Raw genomic sequence first — 22,260 nt, forward strand, 5'->3', positions numbered from 1 at the left:
AATGCAAGGAATACAATTTAATGGTGTAACACTAGAAAATGTTGACCATTTCCGCTACCTTGGCAGCCACCTCTCCACAAAAGTCAACATCGACACTGAAATACAACACCGCCTGAGCTCTGCGAGTGCAGCATTTTTCAGAATGAAGCAGAGAGTGTTTGATGATCGGGACATCCATAGAGATACCAAGGTGCTTGTTTACAAAGCCATTGTCCTCCCAACCCTGCTCTACACCTGCGAAACGTGGACGGTCTACAGACGTCACACTCAACTCTTGGCGCGTTTCCATCAGCGTTGCCTCAGAAAAATCCTGCAAATCTCTTGGGAAGGCAGGCAGACAAATGTCAGCATGCTGGAAGAAGCAAAGACCACCAGCATTGAAGCGATGCTCCTACGCCATCAACTCCGCTGGACTGGCCACGTTGTCCGAATGCCCAATCACCGTCTCCCAAAGCAGTTACTCTACTCCGAACTCAAGAACGGGAAACGTAATGTTGGTGGGCAGGAAAAGAGATTTAAAGATGGGCTTAAAGCCGACCTTAAAAACTGTGGCTTTTCCTTTCCATTGCTGGAAGCTTTGGTGTTCTAACACCTAGGTTTCTAAAGAACGAATTTTAAGCACACGGCAATTATAATGCACACCTTTTTGGCCAAATTACAAAGGATGTATTTTTTACAACTGCACAGCAATCGCTAGTAAATACTTTTTTTGGTTCCAGGGTTTTGAAAACTGAAGCATACATTAGATGCAATGGTGCATGAGACTCGAGTAAATTCAGTACATTATAAGTGGCAGTTGTCCATAGGAACAGACAGTCATGAAGTATCCAAAAAAGTATACAGAAGCTGGCTTCAGTAATACTGAGTGTTGTTGCTGTTCTTACGTTTGGTGCCTTGATGTGGTTTCTGACTTATCAAAAATGAAAAGCCTTTCACTGGGTTTCTTGGCAAAATCTGTTCAGAAGCTCAGCTCGCAGAGTGAAAAGAAAGGGGAGTGTGTTTTGCAAGGGAAATGTACATTAAACAGAGTAAATTAAACATTCAAGAAAGTGCATGAACTTGGAACTCATCAAAGTTGGGGGAAGTGATCATGTACTTAGAGAAACAAATCCATTCTGACTTCTGAAATTATCCAACATACTAGCCACTGGATGTTTAGAATGATGGACAATTTCTTTAAAGCTTGTCCAATGTGAACAAATTTGTTGGGTGTCTGTTGTAGGATCTGGTGTAAATCAAGAAGACATGCCACTTTCCCTCTTTTTCAAATATCAAAATACAACTCCAGGAGTAGAGCTGGTTTTGGATGTTTCAGTTGAGAGGGAGATTTCAAGGCTGGCTTTGTGGCTCTCTGTGCATCCGCAGAGAAAGAGGTCTAAGATTTCCTACACTTGTTGGAATAACCATGCATCAAAAGATTCCAATGCAAATCTGTTTGTTATTGACTTGTCAGTCATCTAGGGAGTGGCAATTGTGAGGGATAAGTCAGAGCAGTCTTTTGATCTTTAGCATGAATGGGAAAATTAAGTATGAATGGGAGGACAAAGGAACCTATTTCTGTTTATGTTAGCATAAGAACAGTCCTCTGAAATGTCACACTGTAGACTTATTTGTCAAATACTCACATCAGGAAGTTTTGATATGAAGTCATAAGCATTGGCTTCTTTAGCTGCTTGTTCAATCTCAGCATCAGTAATATCTTCTCTGCCATAACGAATGTTGCCTGCTATTGTGGTAGCAAACAAAATAGGTTCCTGGCTTACAATGCCAATGTTTTCTCTCATCCATTTGAGATTGAGTGTACGAATATCATGCCCATCTATGATAATCTAGGGGAAGATTCAAAAAGGTTGTAAGAAGTATAAAAGAAGATTTTCAATGGCGATAATGAAAAAAAGATATAACTTTGCTGGATAGAAAGTAACTTAAATGATGAGATCAGAAATATGCTGGAACCTGACAAAATTAATGTTCTGTCATGGCATTATCAATACCTTTATTTAAAATACAGGATGAAAGCCTAGGTGAGTTTCTACTGGGTTAGCTTACAAAATGGCAAAAGCCCTGATAATATTATAGAGCAATGATGTCCAAACATACATTTTAAGAAACTGTTTTTAAGCACACACACATAAACACACACAGAGTTGTGTCTAGTTCAACTGCAAGTTTTATGTTGTGGCTCAATCAAAGGTACCTGTCCTTCAGCTGGATCATAGAATCTCTGCAGTAGTTGAATCGTAGTACTTTTCCCACAGCCGCTAGAACCAACAAGAGCAATGGTCTTCCCTGGCTGGATTTTTAAATTCAGACCTTTAAGAATCTGCAAATAATCAAAACCAGGTTTTTAACCACAGGTGGACTTTTTGTGCCCTAGAACAGGGTTTCTTAAACTTTTTTAACTTCCCACTCAAGAAATAGGTATACAAAATAGGTATACAAAATAAAAACAAACATTTACTGATATTAAATCAGTATTTCCAAAACTTGCTAAACAGGTTGATTTTCTTTTTTTTAATGAAGTCCAGATGGAGTATTTTTGTAGAATCTACTATGAACACTGCCCATTGTTGCTAACAGATTTGCGTAAATGTCTACGTGCCACCCAGAAACCTTCTACTGTTGCCAATTTTTTCGTGACCTCAACACTGAGCTAAGTGGACCTCATTTGGTGTCAAGACCCAGTTTCAGAAACAGTACCTTAGAAGAAACCCACCCGTCCTACCAACCCTCATTTCAACAAGTAGACCAATATTATAATGAATCTAATTATGACCTTCGAAGGTGGAAGGTAGGATGAAATAGTAAGCAAACACTGTCTGGTTTTATAGCAAATACAATTATTTATTATGTAAAACCATATGCATACTTCTTTAAAAAAGAACAATCAACAATTCTTCACTAAACACAAATGAAAGAACAATAAGCATATAAATATCTATAAACAGGTATATTTTGAGGAACATAGTGGTAGAAACTTACCTGAATATCAGGCCTTGAGGGGTAGCTAAAATGAATGTTTTTGAATTCAATCTCTCCTCGGAATTTGTCTGGCTTGAACCCTTCATTGGAGCTACTATCTATGGGACGAGGCTGGAAAGTTCATTTGAAAGGGTGTTATATTTCAAATAGCCATACAGGCAGCTATTTCGCTTTCTCTTTAATGACAAAGAAATGGAAGAGTGTAGTTCATCAAGGGTCATACTATTTTAAGTTCATCTAAGAGGGCTGGACTTTGATAATCATGACTAAAGGGACAAATAAATTACTACTGGGTTCAGAGCCCAAAATTTGGATTTGGATGTGTAATAATAAAAGAAATCTCTCTCACAAGCAAAGGTACATTAATGCTAGCTATGTGCAAACCTTTTTATTTTTAATTTTTAACTACCTAAGTACACAGAATTATAGAATAATAGAGTTGGAAGAGACCACATGGGCCATCCAGTCAAACCCCCTGCCATGCAGGAAGAGTACGATCAAAGTACCCATGACAGATGGCCACCCAGCCTCTGTATAGGCAGTTCCCAAGTTACAGAAAAGATTTATTCTTAAGTTGAATCTATATGTAAATCAAAACAGATACTTTTAAAGTGTAATTCCAGCCGAAATTGTTTTGTTTTTTAAAGATTTGCATAGCATTGGGAAGAGTTAACAGCCCTGTAATATTTCTTTTGCTGCCTGTGCCCCTGTTCAGAAGATTTCACTTCAATTTCTCTCCCAGTAACAATTGGATTTTGAAAAAAATTGCTTGCTGTGAAAGTTTCAGTGGAGACACCTTTTTCTCATAACTTCCAGGAACTGAATTTCCTTCCTACATTTCCTCTCATTCTCAGTTGTCTCAGCCCCATTCTTAACTATGAATCAGTTGGCTGTAACTCGGTGACTATCTGTTCATGAATTTTGTATCTTGCTTCAATGACATCTTGCCCATAACCCATTTCTACAAAGTATTTAGAACAGAGCTGGCTGGGACATATTAAAAGCACTGGTAATTGGCTAGTCACAAGTCTCCGTTAATCAAAGTTATGGCATCGTGCTTCTTATTCCAAGATCTGAAAAAGAATCAAGTTTTGTGAATGCTAGCATTCATTTACATCAGTGTTTCTCAAACTCTGCTCCTCCAGGTGTTTTGGACTTCAGCTCCCAGAAATCCCAGCTAGCTTATCAGATATTAGGAACTGTGGGAGCCAAGGTCCAAAATACTTGGAGGAGCAGAGTTTGAGAAACACCAAGAACCCTTCCACACAGTCATATATCCAAGAATATCAAGGCAGATAATACACAATATCTGCTTTGAACTGGATTATCTGAGTCCACACTGCCATATAATCCAGTTCAATGTGGATTTTATACTGCTGAAGGGACCTGAATTACATAAATTGCCCTGGCTCAGTGCTATGGATCTTTGGGAGTTGGATTTTGGTGAGTCATCAAATCTCAACAGAGAAGGTTAAAGACCTTGCAAAATCACAACTTCCATAATCCCATGGCAGTTAAAGTGATGTCAACACTCCATTATGCTCCCCCTCTATTCTGCCTTGGTCAGACCACACCTGGAATACTGTGTCCAATTTTGGGCACCGCAATTGAAGGGAGATGTTGACAAGCTGGAAAGCGTCCAGAGGAGGGCGACTAAAATGATTAAGGGTCTGGAGAGAACAAGCCCTATGAGGAGCGGCTTAAAGAGCTGGGCATGTTTAGCCTGCAGAAGAGAAGGCTGAGAGGAGACATGATAGCCATGTACAAATACGTGAGGGGAAGTCATAGGGAGGAGGGAGCAAGCTTGTTTTCTGCTGCCCTGCAGACTAGGACACGGAACAATGGCTTCAAACTACAGGAAAGGAGATTCCACCTGAACATTAGGAAGAACTTCCTCACTGTGAGGGCTGTTCGACAGTGGAACTCTCTCCCCCGGGCTGTGGTGGAGGCTCCTTCTTTGGAAGCTTTTAAGCAGAGGCTGGATGGCCATCTGTTGGGGGTGCTTTGAATGCGATTTCCTGCTTCTTAGCGGGGGGTTGGACTGGATGGCCCATGAGGTCTCTTCCAACTACTATTCTATGATTCTATGATTCTGTGATTAATTCTATAGTGTAGATGCACCCCTAGAAAATATCTAACTTCTTTAATAAGATCCATTGTATACGGTCATGTGGGTTATTACAACAGTCATGTTATATGTCTTGGCCAATATATACCTTTGTGATGATTTTGAAGACTTCATAGGCCGCACCACGAGCATTTGCCACGCTTTCCAAATTTGGGGATGCTTCTCCAATGGAAAATGCACCGACAAGCACAGAAAAAAATACCTACGTAAGAAAGAGAAAACAACTGCATACTGGATCTTAGCAACTCACCGTCAGGTAATGTACAACAATCAAGGCTATGATTCCATTTCCATCAGGTGAAAATGGAACTGTATGAGCCAGCCTCATAAAATATATCAGACTTAGTTCCAATGGGACATTTGATAATGCTGCTTGGCTCTATGAAGTATTCTCTTTATGAAAATAACAAAACAGTAAAACATTTTGTATACAGTGCAGGGCTATTAATGTAATTATTATGAATACATGCAGTTGTATGCTTACATGACAAAAAGTTAGAAAGGACTTATATACCTTTGGATGTATGGTGGCTTTACATCAAGGATGGGGAAAAGGTAACCTCCCCCCCAATTATTTTGATGCTCCAAGCACCTCATTTTTAAAAAAAAATTCTCAAATTCTCCCTCTCTAGACATTTCCCCCAAATTAAGGCTCAGCTAGACTTACGATTAACACAGTCCCAATGTCATAGGTATCTTTCTCATCCACTGTGAGTTTTGTTCCATACCAAAAGGCGAGTGCGTAAGATCCATAAATTAAAAACTGGGAGAATCCCATAGAAATACTAGTGGTGATGGTTTTTTTCATCCCCACAATCCTAGCTGTCTCCAGATTTACATCATACCTGAAAAAGTCATTATATTCAGTATATAAAGTATATTATAAAAATCATTAAATCAATAATAAAATACTGTACATTCCTAATATATACTATATAAAATCTATATTGTACTATACATACATATAACTACAATTATGTAGTTATAATAAACATATATATATATATATATATATATATTATAACTACATAATTATATATGACTATATGGTATAATTACAAAATTATGTAATGTATTTGTTATTCTGCTGTGCCTTCAATTCATTTCCAACTAAGGTGAGCAAAAAATGAACCTATAACAGAGATTTCTTGGCAGGATTTGTTCAGAGGAGATTTGCTGTTGAGGCTGAGGGAGGGTGGCATGCCCAAGGTCACCCAGTGAGTTTGCATGGCCAAATTCAAATTCAAACCCTGGTCTCCAGAGTCATTGAATGCTGAAAACACTTGTGCTTAAGCCATGCTGACTCATGTAACATATAAAATATATAATTCTATAGTTATAAATATTATAGTTATAACAATACTATAGCCAGAAATATATATTTATTTCCCTCTCATGTCTTCAGCTTGTGTGTAAGCATTTATTCCTTTTTAATGATTTTAAACATAGCAGCTCTTCAATATTCTGATCCTGTGTTTTTCCATGCAAAAATGTGCCCTATTTTTATTGGAAGAATAGCTGGGAAAAACCCGTAAAGACATCGTATCCACTACATCCACAGTGTCTGGAAGCACATGTTTAGAATGTATGACTAAACCCAGGTTTATGCTCTGATTTCCATCAGTTGTGTAACTATACCTGAACCAGCTCTTCAGCAACGCTGAGCCATGTTTTGAATGTATGAAGCAACTAGGAAAAATGTATAAAGTCACACGTTTTACATAGCTATTCAAAATCATTTACTGTATATACTCAAGTACAAGCCTAGTTTTTCAGCCCTTTTTTTAAGACTGAAAAAGCCCCCCTCAGCTTATACTTGGGTGAGGGTCCTGGTTGGCTTATACTCGAGAATATATGATACATTTACTATTTTTCTCTATTATTATTGGCATTATTACATTTATTATTTTTCTCTATTATTGTTGCTACTATTACATTTATTTTACTCTATTTTTATTATTATTATTAATACATTTATTATTTCACTCTGATATTATTATTATTATTATTATTATTATTATTGCATTTATTATTTTACTCTATTTATTAATACATGTATTATTTTCCTGTATTTATTATTATTATTATTACATGTATTATCTTACTCTATTATTATTAAAAGGATACATAAGCACATTTACATTGAAGAAGATGAGAATAATGATTTGATCAGAGTTGGACAGTCTTATCTTAGGGACCGCTTTTACCAGGAACCACTCTCCAACATTAGTAACGAAAGGGTTATGAATCAGTTTTTGGTCAACTTTAGATTCAGTTTGGTTATTTGGGGTGCTGATTCATAAAATTGGATTGGATAGACCACATCAGCTGTAGTTTCTGATACAGAACATACGCCAACCAGTAGTTGCCATCTGCTCGCCCACAGAAAACCATATTTAGTAATCTAGAGCAGATGTGGTCTATCCAATGCAATGGTCAGCTCTGTGGAAAGGAGCTGAAATAATAGAAATAAAATAAAGAGGAAGGAGGTTCATGGACCAGATGTTTGTTCTCGCAGCCCACAGGTTGGGAGCTACAACTGTAATAGGAAATCATGACTAATAGCGAAATCTACCGAAGTTACCATGACTATCTAGGAGGACCTAGAAAATTCCTAGGGGACATATGTTGTCAGATATGAGTATGTGAAACCATGGTACCTGACCTGCAGTTACAAGGGTCACACTACCATATATACCTTATGTGAGTTTTACATAGGTGCCCCCGGTGGTGGAGAGGTTAAAGCCTCGTTACTTGAAGGTTGGGTTGCCGACCTGAAGGCTGCCAGGTTCGAATTCCACCCGGGGAGAGTGCGGATGAGCTCCCTCTATCAGCTCCAGCTCCATGCGGGGACATGAGAGAAGCCTCCCACAAAGATGGTAAAAACATCAAAAAACATCCTGGCGTCCCCTGGGTAATGTCCTTGCAGACAGACAATTCTCTCACACCAGAAGCAACTCAGGTTGCTCCTGACACGAAAAAAAAAAAGTTTTACATAGTAAGATATATTTAATTTCTAATTTGGAGGAACTCTTTGGCCTGAAGTTGGCAAATAGCTTTCCTTCAACTTTCATGATCCTTGCACTTTCTACAATTTTTAATGATTCCATTATAACTTCCATGGTTGCATTTTACAGAACCCCAGGACTCATAGTTTATATAAAACCATCACAGATGAAGTGAAATTACACAGCTATAATCATGTGACGTAAAATGGCATTTAGAGAGGAGCTAAATGCACCTTTCTTTGAGCCTTTACTAATATAATTTGAAAAACATCTTACATTTGAAAGGACCAAACCTCAGGAGGCAGAAGATTTAGTGGTTTAGAGAAGGGCCATAGTGCTTGGTTTGTATGTGGAAATTCCTGATGTAACAGAAAAAGATACTGTCTGCAGATGTACTGCCAGTTGGCGTAGAAGATAGCAAGGCAGATGGACCAATGGATTTGGCAACACATAGTTTCCTATAGTCATTTAAATCGCATCATACCTTTCTATGGCTTTTTTCTGTCCGTTAAAAGCAACAACTGTCCTAATGGCTGATAAGATTTCTTCTGCCACAGCACCTGCTTTAGAATATTCCAGAAGCTCTTTAGAAGTCAAAACTGATAAGATCTGGTAAGGAAAGCAGATGAAGTCCATTTAAAGAACTAAAGATAACGAAGGGCACTGTTAATTTATTACAGTTAATCAGAAAAACCTTTTGATGACATATTCTAACTCTAACCTTTTCCCATTCTTTTCATTCTTAGATGTACCCCTTGTAATTCTCTGTAGCTTTCTTCCCTGATGTTGTTTATAAGGGTTTTAGCAAAATGGTGTGTGGGCTTAGGAAAGTTAAGTGTACCTTAAAATATAATACACTTTAAACAAAAGTTGTACAAAGTTAGATACTACTGATTCAGTTCCGATTCTTTCCACAGTTATTAAGGCCCCTTTCAGCTGCCACGGCAGTTAATAAATGGCTAATAGTCCCTTTTGGCAACTGTTTCTTGGAACTGAGTTATGCACATTGTGTTGATGATCAATAGGTTAAAGGACAGGCTGATACATGCTAGCGAAGCACGTTAAGGAAATTAAAATGATTTAAACCTGCAACTGTAGTTATTGTGCATTTCTATCCCTCTTTCATTGCATTCATTACCTCTCCTCTTGTATACAGCTTTATTTGAAGAATAATACAGGAGGAAGTAAAGTTGAGTTCTGTTGTTCCAAAAGACAATAGCTTCAAATGACAAGGAACATAGAATCATAGAGTTGGAAGAAGCCTTGTGGGCCATCCAATCCAATCCCCTATTACACTCCAAGAAAGATTCCTCTCTCTCCCCCAATCCTCAATCTGATTGTGGGCTTTAAGATCATCCAGTGTAATTTTATGGTGTGCTCCCACCCAAGAATAGACAAAATATAGGATTTGCTATTATATAGTTTCAGATATTCATGGGGATTCTTGGATGACATTTCCTGCAGATAAGGGGGTTGTACTGTACATTAAAAAGAATTTGAAGTTTCTGATTACATAAGCAGATCAACAATGAAACAGATTGTGCCAGCTCTGTGAAGTTTACTTATTATGATTGCTGCGATAATAATAATAATAATAATAATAATAATAATAATAATAATAATAATAATAGGTAATGACGTTCCAATTCAATAATGCAATTTTTTTGTTCTGGCAACTTACATATGACCACACAGCACCAGATGCTACAAGAAGAGGGCTAACAGACAAAATCACCAGGGTCAACTTCCATCCATGCACAAAGGCTATGATAATTCCTGCCAATAATGTGGAAAAAAGCTGGACAATTATACAGATTTTGTCTCCTATGCCTCCATGAATGGTGTTAATGTCACTGCAATTGAAAACAGAAAATGACAAATGTTAAACATTGACTTCATTTCATATTTTTTTGGTATAATGTTCTAGCAATATGTTGAAAGTGCTAAAATATATGCTAACATTTAATATCAATTAACTGACTGAGGATGCAGAAACCATGACAAAACTTTCAGATGCTAAAGATTGACCTTTATTTTCTTGATGGTCCTTTACAGCTATAAAACTGCAGTGATATTATTCTAATTCAATGGGCCTGGCAAGGTCTTATGGAATCCTGGGATTGTAGATTCCATAGGATGTTTGTATGACAGTTAAAGTAGAATAAAAGCGCTTCAACTGTGTAATATAAAAGGTTTCAGGACATTGTTTCGGATTGCACAATCTGAAAGTTTTCAGGAACAATAACCATGCAGTTCCATACACTTATCACATATTACAGAATTATTATTGGTAAGAAAGTTCTTTTTTACTTTCTTGAGAAGTCTTTGGAAAGAGAAGAAGGAAAAGTAATAAGATAAAGTATGGAGCACTCTGAGAAAATTAGAAGAGTTGCAACATATACTGTATGTAAATCAAACACTACTTGAATATCAAAACAGGACAACTCAGTGAGGTTAAGAAATGCAGTGCTTCCAAAATTGACTTGTGAACAGAGAGCAAGCAAAATGTGGCTCACCACAATGCAAATATATAGATATTTGCTATATGTGTAGGGTTTTGGGGGAAAATATAGCAATCCCACACTCCACAAGATCTATTGCTTACATTTTAATGGAAAAGGTGAAGTCACATATATACTCCTCTGTGCTCATGAATCTGCTCTACATTTTGAATTGAATGAGGTATACAGGCCTTAGTAACTAGCTGAGTGACAGACCTTAAAACTGACCATCCAATGCTAATTGGATATACGTGAGGATCTGATTTCTACAGAGCACTGTATTCTAGAACTTTTTAAACATTGAAATTTGATTGGACCTCATCAGATGGATTTTTGGCTCCATTTCCATGCAATGCAGAAACAGAGCCCTACAGAGGCCATCACCTGATGTAAGGGCACTTCCAGTGCGACTCCATTTCCATAGCACATGGAAACAGAGCCAAAAGTCCATCTTCAGTTTAAAATAGGGAAAGAAGGGAAGAAGATGGGGAAAGGAAGTGGGATGGCTGGCCATCCCATAAGATGGGCAAATACAGTAGGGAACAAAATCAGATGGTTCCCACTGCTTTCCCCCTGCTCGTGGGATGAAGTCCTAGGATGACAACCTCCTTAGAATGACAGACACTATCCATGAGAATCCATTCAAGTTCTGGATGACCTTCTCCCCTTTGTCACATATTATAAATAATAACATCTTACTCAGTCAGTCTAGTGTTCAGTGTTCCTATCTGGGTAGAATCAAACCAGGCCATCTCTTGGTGAAGGACAGCAAAAAAGAACTTGTCACGTATCCTTGCAGTTTGTCTTGCAGAACTGGTCACAAAGGTCCATATTTGAATCCAAGTAAGGGCCAGAACACTAAAGCCAATTGCAATAAAGTAGTAAGCATGCCTGTCAGGGACATTAAAGTTTAATTAGATGTTATGCCATTTTCAAATATATATATGTGTGTATGTATGTATCATTTTCAGCAATATACAGTAAGCATCATTATACAATTTGTAAAGTCATAGTTTTCCAATATATCACTTATAACATCAATAAACCCATTAAAACTAACTCAATCCTTCCCCCTAAAACAAGTGCCACAAAATAAAAACAACAATCACCTCCAACTTTAAAGACATACAATGAAAATATTATCTCACTAACTTTTTTATCATAACAACTTCTTCATTCTACTTTATCATCTCAATATTTTACTTAATCTTCAAAACTCGTAAACATATTCACATTTTCTTTTGTCTTTAATGGTACAAATGCTTCTCATTCTTTTTAAAAATGTCAGTTGACTTCTCCTTTATAATAGAATCATAGACTCATAGAGTTGGAAGAGACCTCATGGGCCATACAGTCCAATCCCCTGCCAGGAAGCAGAAAAATCCCATTCAAAGCATCTCTGACAGATGGCAATCCAGCCTCTGCTTAAAAGCCTCCAAAGAAGGAGCCTCCACCACACTCCAGGGCAGAGAGTTCCACTGCTCCTTCCTCCTTATGATTTTCCCTCACATATTTATTCATGGCCATCATGTCTCCTCTCAACCTTCTCTTCTGCAGCTAAACATTCCAAGCTCTTTAAGCCACACCTCATAGGGATTCTTGTTCTCCAGTCCCTTGATCATTTTAGTCACCCTCCTCTGGAGTGGACACATTCCAGCTTATCAACATCTCCCTTCAATTGTGGTGCCCAGAACTGGACACAATGTGATTCCAAGTGTGGTCTGACCAAGGCAGAATAGAGGGGTAGCATGACTTCTCTGTATCTAGACACTATACAACCATATATGCAGGTCAAAATCCCATTGGCTTTTTTATCGAACAAGATAACGTGTCCATTTCTGCCAGTTCTAGATTTTTTATAATCAATTTTTCTTTTGAGGGTGGTTTTTTATTTTTCCATTTTTGCACATAAAGTATTTTTGCTGCTAAAATTATATAATGTAATAACTTAAAATTCAGGTTTTGTTTGTTTATTTGGAAGTCTCAGTAAAATAAATAGAAGTCTAACTGTATTCTGATATTAAAGCTCTCTTGTATCAAATTTTGTCAGTCTCCAATAATCTTTTGCTTTCTGACAGGTCCGCCAGATATGATAGAAAGTACCTTGATAAGTTTTACATTTCTAACATAAATTAATAGTGCTCTTATACATCTTCAACATTTTTAGTTGGGCTTACATACCATCTACCCATCATTTTGTAGAAGCTCACTTTAAGATCAAAACTTAAAAACATCTTTGAACATCAACAACATGCATGCCTATGTAAAACTAGTAGATGCAGCAAAACAGAAGCTTCATCATAAGCGGGCTTATAAGCAAAATCAAATGAAGAACAAAAAGCAGTAATTGTAAAGAGACTTACTGGGTCATTGCAGCTTCTAAATCTGTAGTTGCTTCTGGACACGATGCATTATTTGTTTGTATACTGTCTTTAAAATAAAAAGAAAGAAGAAAAATACATAAGGAGTAGAAACAGAAAATGTGGTGAAAGATGTCATGGCAATGCCATCATGGTATTTCCACATGGGTATTGCTATCCTAATAGAAAATGCTACTTACTCAGCTTGTTGGCTACCTACCATATTTTTGATTTTTGGACTTGACTGAACTAGGTTGTTCAATCACTGTCCATAAAATATACACTCAGAACTAGACTAACAGAGGGGCATCACATTCATGTATAATATTTTCAGCATATAGCAAAAGTCAGAGGTAAGTGGCTTCCATGACTAAGGATTCCAGTCTGGGGTTTAGTCTATACAGTACTTTAGAGGAGCTATTTAAGGTACTGAACCCTTAGATAGGTTGGGAGTATTGCAGTCATGAGTGTAATTTAATCAAAACAGCCCTGTGTTTTCATATGGCTACTAAGCAGTGGTAAACATATATACATATACATATATGAAGTCATCCATGAAAACAACAGAAAAAATGTATGAAGGGTTTTTTAATCATGAAAAAAATGTTTTTTTTATCATGTGTGAATACATTTTTCTAGTTCTCTTTTAAAGCCGATATTGGAAAAGCCTGAGATTTGTTTTTCCTCTACAATAGTACCTAAGAGATTTTGGTAGTTACTGACCAACATGCAGGCCTACTTTAGGGATACATGCTTCAAACATTAACCAGATTATGAATAGAGTAGCATAAGGATAAGGAGTGAGTTGTTTTCTAAATATTGTTGAACCACATCTCCCATGATTCTTCAGCATTCACCATACTCGCTAGGACTGATGGATGCTGCAGTCTAAAATTATCTGGAGGGCCTCACATTGCTCAATTCCTGAGTACAGTTTCACAGATGTACGACCGGGTATTTGCACATACGGATCACACCCATCAACATCTGTTTAAGTTCTACCCCATACACTTGAGTTAAAAGGTCTGTGGAGCACTTCAACAAGTATGGACTAGAAACACTCATACTACTGGGAATGGCCTTTTGTAGGGGTTCACAGTTACAAATATACTGTACATAGAAAATGCCTCAAGACTTTCTGCCTTAATGTGGAGAGCACTGGAGACAATAACCAGTTGCATATGTAGCCTTGGCTTCTTACATTTTTGGAGTACCTATTCATGAACAATACCTGAGTGGGGCCACGTTTGAATCAACTGGCTTAGTTACAGGAATATACTAATTTTGTATCCCAAATCCAAAAATTAACTTTCTGTAAATATTTAGGAAGTATTCATTTCTTTTACTCCTATACTGAATACCAGAACAAGCTTTTTATTATCTGAAATTAATTAACAGTTTCCTATGTAAAAAACAAACAAACAGGGCAATTCCAATTGGCAGCATTTAAAAGTTTTGCTTCTCCAGCAATATTATAAGCCTTTCCACTTCTTGAAAATAATTTCCTAAAAAAAAATTAAATGGGCAAAATTAGAAACTTACCTGTAGACACATTGTAGCCAGACCCAGATGTCACAAAACTATTTGTCATCGTACCAAAAACAATAATCAGAAGTGGCTGTCCAATACCAGCTGCAACAGCTGTGATAAGCCCAATTATCATTAAAATAATATCTAGCCAGTCTGCAAATTGAAACTAGATTATGGGAAAAAACAGAAAAATATGATGAGATCATTGCAGTAAGTGGATTCTGTACATCCACACAAATATTATGCTTTCTTTCTTTATTCAGATAAACACTCTGGTAATCGTAAGTTTGAACAGGGATAGTATTTACATATAAAAATTTAATTAAGAACTCATTAAGTCAAATCTTCCCAATCCTGTGCTTCCTGTGGAATTGATATTGGTTATAATCTAATATGAGTCCCATCCTTGGCAAGCCTGGAAGTGATGGCCATTTCAGTCTATGTGAGTGCTTTCCAAAGTGGATGTATGTGTACAGGTGACAATCTGTGATCTATTTAAAAAAGTAAGAAACAGCTGTGGCCAATGGATACAAATATCTGCAAGCCACCCTGAGTCCCCTCGGGTGAGAAGGGAGGGTAGAAATGACAGAAATAAATAAATAAATAAATAAATAATGTTGCCAACACCTTGCATCTTGGCAAAAAGACCTTGTCAGGACTTCATTTCACAAGGCAGGCAAACATGCATTGTAGCCTGCCAATTTTTCCCAACTGTATGATTCCATCTGCATCTCATTACCTTCTCCATGTGATCTTTCTGTGATTCTCCTATCCCTAGCTATCAAGAGGTGCAGCAGTTGCATAAAGAATGTTAAAAAGCAAACATTAGAATCCCACTTCTAGACCTTTGACAGGATCACCTTCTCCCATACAATGTGCTCCGGACACAGAGGTCCTCTGGGGGGGGGGGGGAATGTTTACTCTAGCCAGCCAAAACCCGACTAGTGACCGTCATCCTGAGGACTTTGTCATCGGCCACCCCAAGACTGTGGAATGACCTGCAGAAAAAGCTCCAACAGCCAAATCAGCAATTAGAATTTAAACCACAACTGAAGATCCATCTTGTGAATTTTAACCTGCATGTTGTCAGTGAATTTTAACTCTATGTATCTGGTTAGATATATATATTAATAGTGTTGTTATCTCTTTGTTTTAATGATCTTATACCCCACCTTAAGTCACAAGGAGATGTATTATTATTATTATTATTATTATTATTATTATTATTATTATTATTATTATTATGGATCTAGGAAGATGGTCCTGTCTTCCCTTTGTATTTTGTAAAGTGGGTTATCAAAGCTTTTTACAAGACCATCCATTGTGTTTCTGAAAGTGGTGCAGCTGCCTGGCCATTGGAAAGAAGCTATGTAGTGACTCAGTCTCAAGTAGATGGTGGCTATAGCGGAGTAGTGCTTTTCTGTTCTCCTATGATTTGCCATTTCACCTTGTGAAATAAAGTATTCCAGTGAATACAGAACTGGGATTTAATTCACCATTTTGCCACCAACAGCTATTAAGTTCCAAAGGAGTGGTTATGCTGAAACTAAAATTTGATTTCATACTTTTCCTGTTGAGACCATATGGGTATGGTATAGTTTTGTAAGGCCATACTGCCTAAATGACATAAGCAATACATCTATGCAATAGCTTCAATTTCCCGGCATTTTTGGAACAATGTTTAGAACACAAAACAAAACCATATTTGTTAACTCAACCTCATATATGTTGTGGAACAACAGAAAGTGCAACATGAGCTTAAGGAATATTTCCTCAAATAGCTACAAATGTGCAGAGAATATCAGAACCCTTTCCAAAATGTCAAAGAAAAAAAAAGCAAATCAACAGGTTACATACCAACTCAAAAAATCCAACTTTTTCTGGTTTTTTCTTCTTCTCTGATTCCTCATTCTTCTTTCTAAAAAGATTTACACAAAACAGTAAGCCCACTCAGGCCATTATTCTCAATGTAAAGGCACCCACCAGCTTTAAAAAGCACTTACTTTTTTTTACTCTTCTTTAAATAACCCTTTTGCGCCATTTCTTCCTCTGTCTGGAAAGCAGCATTGTCATAGCCATTGCATGTAAGGTCTATTGATGGGAAAGCAATCTAGAATTAGCACAAATTGTTTTGAAAACACTGTCTGTCTAAACACATATTGAACACACCAAGGTTACTTTTAGGAGACAACAATGTATAGAATCCTGCAGCCAGAATCGCCTTGGTTGGAGAATTCTGGGAGGTGTGGGGTTATCCTGGACGTTGCAGAAATGCAAAAGGAGTTGCTATTGTTAGTCAACTTACCAGGTCTCTCGGCTTCGTTCACTGTGTATGTTTTATTCTTCATTGTTTTGTTATGTGGCACAATTCAGTTGGTAAAATAAATAGCATTCACCAAAAATCTGCATAATGAGGAAACACAAAATGTAACAAGTTAAAGGATGCAAGCTTTTGAATACAACCCAGGGTTTCCACACCTTTTAACATTTCACATTGGGACACATGGCCAAGAAAGATCAGAGTATGACAAAGGTAAAGTTTTCCCCCGACATTAAGTCTAGTTGTGTCCAACTTTGGGAGTTGGTGCTCATTTCCATTTCTAAGCCGAAGAACCGGCATTGTCTGTAGACGCCTCCAAGGTCATGTGGCCAGCATGACTGCATGGAGCACCGTTACCTTCCGGCCAAAGCGGTACCGATTGATCTACTCATGTTTGCAGGTTTTTGAACTGCTAGGTTGGCAGAAGCTGGAGCTAATAGTGGGCGCTCACCCCGTTCCCCGGATCTGAGCTGCTAAACTTTCAGTCAGCAAGTTCAGCAGCTCAACCGTTTAACCCGTTGCACCATCAGGGGCTCCGGTGACAAAGATGGCAAAGATTATTAATAAGAACACACAAACTAGGACAGGGTGCAGCAGTTTCCCTGAACTTACGAGGAAGGGCAGGGTTTTATTCTTCTCTTCCTACAGATGTAACTGTGTGTAAGCTGCAGCCCCTTCCACACAGCTGTGTAAAATCCACATTGAACTGGATTACGTGGTAGTGTGGACTCAGATAATCCAGTTCAAAGCAGATATTCTGGGTTATATGGATGTGGAAGGGCCTACCTTTCCACTTTTAACTCAGTTTTATTTATTTATTATCTTTATTTATACCCCACCTGTTTCCACATGGGGATGCAAGGCAGTTAACACTCCACACTACAATACAAAAGTTAAAAGCAATTTAAAAGCAATTAAATAGTAGCAGTGTAGTAAAAACAAAATTAAAATACAGCAGATATACTAAAATAGCATTTAAAACTTATATCACCCCCCCCAATCTCACCCACAGCACCCCCTGATTAAACACCTTCATCTTTAAAAACCTGCCTGAAGAAACCATTTTAACCACTTTAAGTCAGCTGTGGAAAGAGCTGTGAAAAGAGAGGGAAACTGATAAGAGACAGAATAAAGGATTCTTTAACAAGTATGGCAACCAAGGATTTATCAGGACTGTCTTTGACAGATCTGGAAGACGGAAGGATATGAGTTCCTTATGTTTTTGGCATCAAAAAGGTATGCTTATACAGTAGTCTCTCACTTATCCAAGACTCACTTATCCAAGCTTCTGGATTATCCAATGCATTTTTGTAGTCAATGTTTTCAATATATCATGATATTTTGGTGCTAAATTTGTAAATACAGTAATTACAACATACCATTACTACGTACTGAACTACTTTTTCTGTCAAATTTGTTGTATAACATGATGTTTTGATGCTTAATTTGTAATTCCAAGAGATCTCAGTGATTTCTCTTTCCTAGTAATCCAAGCAATGTTCCACTCCATGAACTAAGGAGGACACAAATACTAGATCTTCAAGTTTTCGGTGATTAGTACAGTGCAATAATAGACTTGGAATTATGTGTAATTGGCAATGGAACTGCCTTGGACTATGATTTTCGGATGATGTGATTTTAATATTGAACATAATGTTTTACGATGTATTATGATGTATGTTTAATATGTATTAATTTTTAATTTAATTGATTTTAAGCCTCTGTTTTATGTACTTTAAGGCATCTAATACTTGCCATATATAAGCTGCCTTGTGTCCCCTCCGGGGTAGAGAAAGGCGGGGTAGAAATAAGGTAAATAAATAAATACAGTCAAGTCTTGGTAATGTGGAGCCTCCGTTTGCTCAGTGTGTTAAAGCGCTGAACTGCTGAACTTGCAGACTGAAAGGTCCCAGGTTCAAACCTGGGGAGCGGAATGAGCGCCCGCTGTTAGCTCCATTTTCTGCCAACCTAGCAGTTCGAAAACATGCAAATGTGAGTAGATCAATAGGTACCGCTCCGACGGGAAGGTAATGGCGTTCCATGCAGTCATGCCAGCCACATGACCTTGGAGGTGTCTACGGACAACGCCGGCTCTTTGGCTTAGAAATGGAGATGAGCACCAACCCCCAGAGTCGGACACGACTGTACGTAACATCAGGGGAAACCTTTACCTTTACCTTGGTAATGTAAATCAGAATTAGTCTTAGATAAGATTAGATTAGTCTTAGATTGTCGTCCTGTGTACAGACCTAATATCGTGCACTAGCGCCTCAAAACTTTTAAGCAACACAATGAGAATCACCTTGGTTGAGAAAAAGACAAGGCAAATAAACAACCTTCACCTGCCTGAGACTGTCTTCTCAACTGCCAGTTCAGGCTCAAATGGGATACAGTACTTTCCATTCTCCTACAGGCAGTTCATACATTTTTCAAAAATATGCAGAAACCAGCATTCCCTGTAATCTAAAGTCAACATAAGGATGTTGTCAAAGTATTGGTGGCAACTTCTAATCAAAATTTACAACATACAGTATATCCATAAAGGCACTCATGCGTTAACCCAGAAAGAAACCACTGACTTTCCTAACACCATTTTCAGCAGAACTGATTACCAACTTAAAATGGATCAGCTTCTATCCTCCTACCCTCTTTCCTATCTACACCTATTCAATGGGCAGACAACTCAATGCAACACAATATGCAATAGTATGTTTTATTGATTAGCTATCGACCATATCAAAACATTCATCAAACACATTTAGCACATACAACATACAACCCACATTACAACCAAAGTTAAAATAAACAAGCTGTTAACAACAAGAGGTCAAGATCCTGAACCAGATTAAATATCTGCCTCACCCCTATAATTTACACCAATTGACTCCAGGTATGCAGTTCTCAGCTGAGTTACTTTAAATAGAAAAAAGGCCATTTTGTATGTTATTGTAGTATTCTGGCCGGCCAATAAAAATGTAGTTTTAATATAAGCAACCCAGTGTGTCTTTTGTATAATGTATGGCCCAAGGTATTGGTTTCTCTCATAGAATCTTACAGCTGGAAGAGACCTCGTGGGCCATCCTGTCCAACACCCTGCCAAGAAGCAGGAAAATCACATCCAAAGCACCCTTTTTCTTATACAAGTTACAACTAAACAGTACATATGTGATATCTTCTACATGTAAACTGTTACAATGTTCCATCTCCAAATAGTCGACTCATAGTTAAGAAAGGAGGTGAGATAACAAGGAGAGAGAGAAATCTACCCCTCAGAAGGGAAATTCACTCCTGAAAGAGTTATCATGGGGGAAAGTGTCTCTATTGAAGCTTTGTCACCAATCCTTGTTTCCACAACAAGCTGAATTTTTTCAAAATCCAATTATCACAGGGAAAGACAGTGCAGCAAAATCTTCTGAACATGGGTACAGACAGCAAAAGAAACATCACAAAGGTATTCACCCTCCCCTATGCTATCCAAAGCTTATACTCCTTCCCTCTCTCTATGTATACACACACATTCATATACATATATAGCAGTGGTTCTCAACCTGTGGATCCCCAGGTATTTTGGCCTACACCTCCCAGAAATCCCAGCCAGTTTACCAGCTGTTAGGATTTCTGGGAGTTGAAGGCGAAAACATCTGGGGACCCACAGGTTGAGAACTACTGACCTATATAGGTTTTCTGTAGATATGTTTGTAAGTTGTACTTGTTTGTAAGTAAACTGTAACTCCAGTCAAATATATGTATATGTGTGTGTGTCTGTGTAAGGTAAAGGGTTTCCCCTGACATTAAGTCTAATAGTGTCCAACTCTGGTGCTTGGTGCTCATCTCCATTTCTAAGCCGAAGAGCTGGCGTTGTCCGTAGACACCTCCAAGGTCATGTGGCCGGCATGACTGCATGGAGCGCCGTTACCTTTCTGCTGGAGAGGTATCTATTGATCTACTCACATTTGCATGTTTTCGAACTGCTAGGTTGGCAGAAGCTGGAGCTAACAATGGGAGCTCACCCGGATTCGAACTGCCGATCTTTCGGTCAGCAAGTTCAGCAACTCAGCAGTTTAACCCGCTGCGCCACCATGGGTCATTATGTGTGTGTGTGTGATATATATATAGTAGAGTCTCACTTATCCAAGCTAAATGGGCCGGCAGAACTTTGGATAAGCGAATATCTTGGATAATAAGGAGGGATTAAGGAAAAGCCTATTAAACATCAAATTAGGTTATGATTTTACAAATTAAGCACCAAAACATCATGTTATACAACAAATTTGACAGAAAAAGTAGTTCAATACGTAGTAATGTTATGTTGTAATTACTGTATTTACGAATTTAGCACCAAAATATCATGATATATTGAAAACATTGACTACAAAAATGGCTTGGATAATCCAGAAGCAAGGCTTGGATAAGTGAGACTCTACTGTATATACATATACATACACACACACACACACACACATTTGACTGGAATTAAATTTTAAACGTTTATCCTGCTCCAACTTACAAATACAACTGAAGAACAAACCTACAGAACCTATCTTGCTAGTAACTTGGGGACTTTCTGTATTCGTAAAACCAAATACAGTAGAGTCTCACTTATCCAATGTAAACGGGCCGGCAGAACATTGGATAAGCGCATATGTTGGATAATAAGAAGAGATTAAGGAAAAGCCTATTAAACATCAAATTAGGTTATGATTTTATAAAAAGTGCCAAAACATCATGTTATACAACAAATTTGACAGAAAAAGTAGTTCAATACACAGTAATGCTATGTAGTAATTACTGTATTTACGAATTTAGCACCAAAATATCGCGATGTATTGAAAACATTGACTACAAAAATGCGTTGGATAATCCAGAACGTTGGATAAGTGAGACTCTACTGTATATACATATACATACATACACACACACACATTTGACTGGAATTAAATTTTAAACATTTATCCTGCTCCAACTTACAAATACAACTGAAGAACAAACCTACAGAACCTATCTTGCTAGTAACTTGGGGACTTTCTGTATTCGTAAAACCAAATACAGTAGAGTCTCACTTATCCAATGTAAACGGGCCGGCAGAACGTTGGATAAGCGCATATGTTGGATAATAAGAAGAGATTAAGGAAAAGCCTATTAAACATCAAATTAGGTTATGATTTTATAAATTAAGTGCCAAAACATCATGTTATACAACAAATTTGACAGAAAAAGTAGTTCAATACACAGTAATGCTATGTAGTAATTACTGTATTTACGAATTTAGCACCAAAATATCGCGATGTATTGAAAACATTGACTACAAAAATGCGTTGGATAATCCAGAACGTTGGATAAGTGAGACTCTACTGTATATACATATACATACATACATACATACACACACACACATATTTGACTGGAATTAAATTTTAAACATTTATCTTCT

At 37.6% G+C, this 22,260-nt stretch overlaps 1 protein-coding gene across 4 annotated transcripts in view; it reads right to left on the reverse strand.

Annotated features, from left to right (window-relative positions):
• The window catches only part of abcb5 (ATP binding cassette subfamily B member 5), a 60,419-nt gene that overhangs the window by 37,691 nt on the left and 468 nt on the right, over positions 1 to 22,260 (reverse strand). Inside the window, exons 2-15 of one of the 4 annotated variants that reach the window (XM_062984138.1) lie at positions 17,669 to 17,708; positions 16,815 to 16,912; positions 16,513 to 16,600; positions 16,367 to 16,427; positions 14,522 to 14,675; positions 12,983 to 13,049; positions 11,319 to 11,510; positions 9,800 to 9,971; positions 8,603 to 8,727; positions 5,778 to 5,955; positions 5,199 to 5,312; positions 2,983 to 3,093; positions 2,198 to 2,323; positions 1,626 to 1,829 (exon numbers count right to left, since the gene is read on the reverse strand). In XM_062984138.1, coding sequence (XP_062840208.1) covers positions 1,626 to 1,829; positions 2,198 to 2,323; positions 2,983 to 3,093; positions 5,199 to 5,312; positions 5,778 to 5,955; positions 8,603 to 8,727; positions 9,800 to 9,971; positions 11,319 to 11,510; positions 12,983 to 13,049; positions 14,522 to 14,675; positions 16,367 to 16,427; positions 16,513 to 16,600; positions 16,815 to 16,857 — 1,635 coding nt within the window. In that variant the 5' untranslated portion in view covers positions 16,858 to 16,912; positions 17,669 to 17,708. Of the gene's footprint in view, positions 1 to 1,625; positions 1,830 to 2,197; positions 2,324 to 2,982; positions 3,094 to 5,198; positions 5,313 to 5,777; positions 5,956 to 8,602; positions 8,728 to 9,799; positions 9,972 to 11,318; positions 11,511 to 12,982; positions 13,050 to 14,521; positions 14,676 to 16,366; positions 16,428 to 16,512; positions 16,601 to 16,814; positions 16,913 to 17,668; positions 17,709 to 22,260 lie in introns of those variants that run through there. The other 3 variants (XM_062984137.1, XM_062984139.1, XM_062984140.1) reach the window with 3 other exon arrangements.

Source organism: Anolis carolinensis, chromosome 6, assembly GCF_035594765.1.
Source record: "Anolis carolinensis isolate JA03-04 chromosome 6, rAnoCar3.1.pri, whole genome shotgun sequence".
NCBI lineage: Eukaryota > Metazoa > Chordata > Lepidosauria > Squamata > Dactyloidae > Anolis > Anolis carolinensis.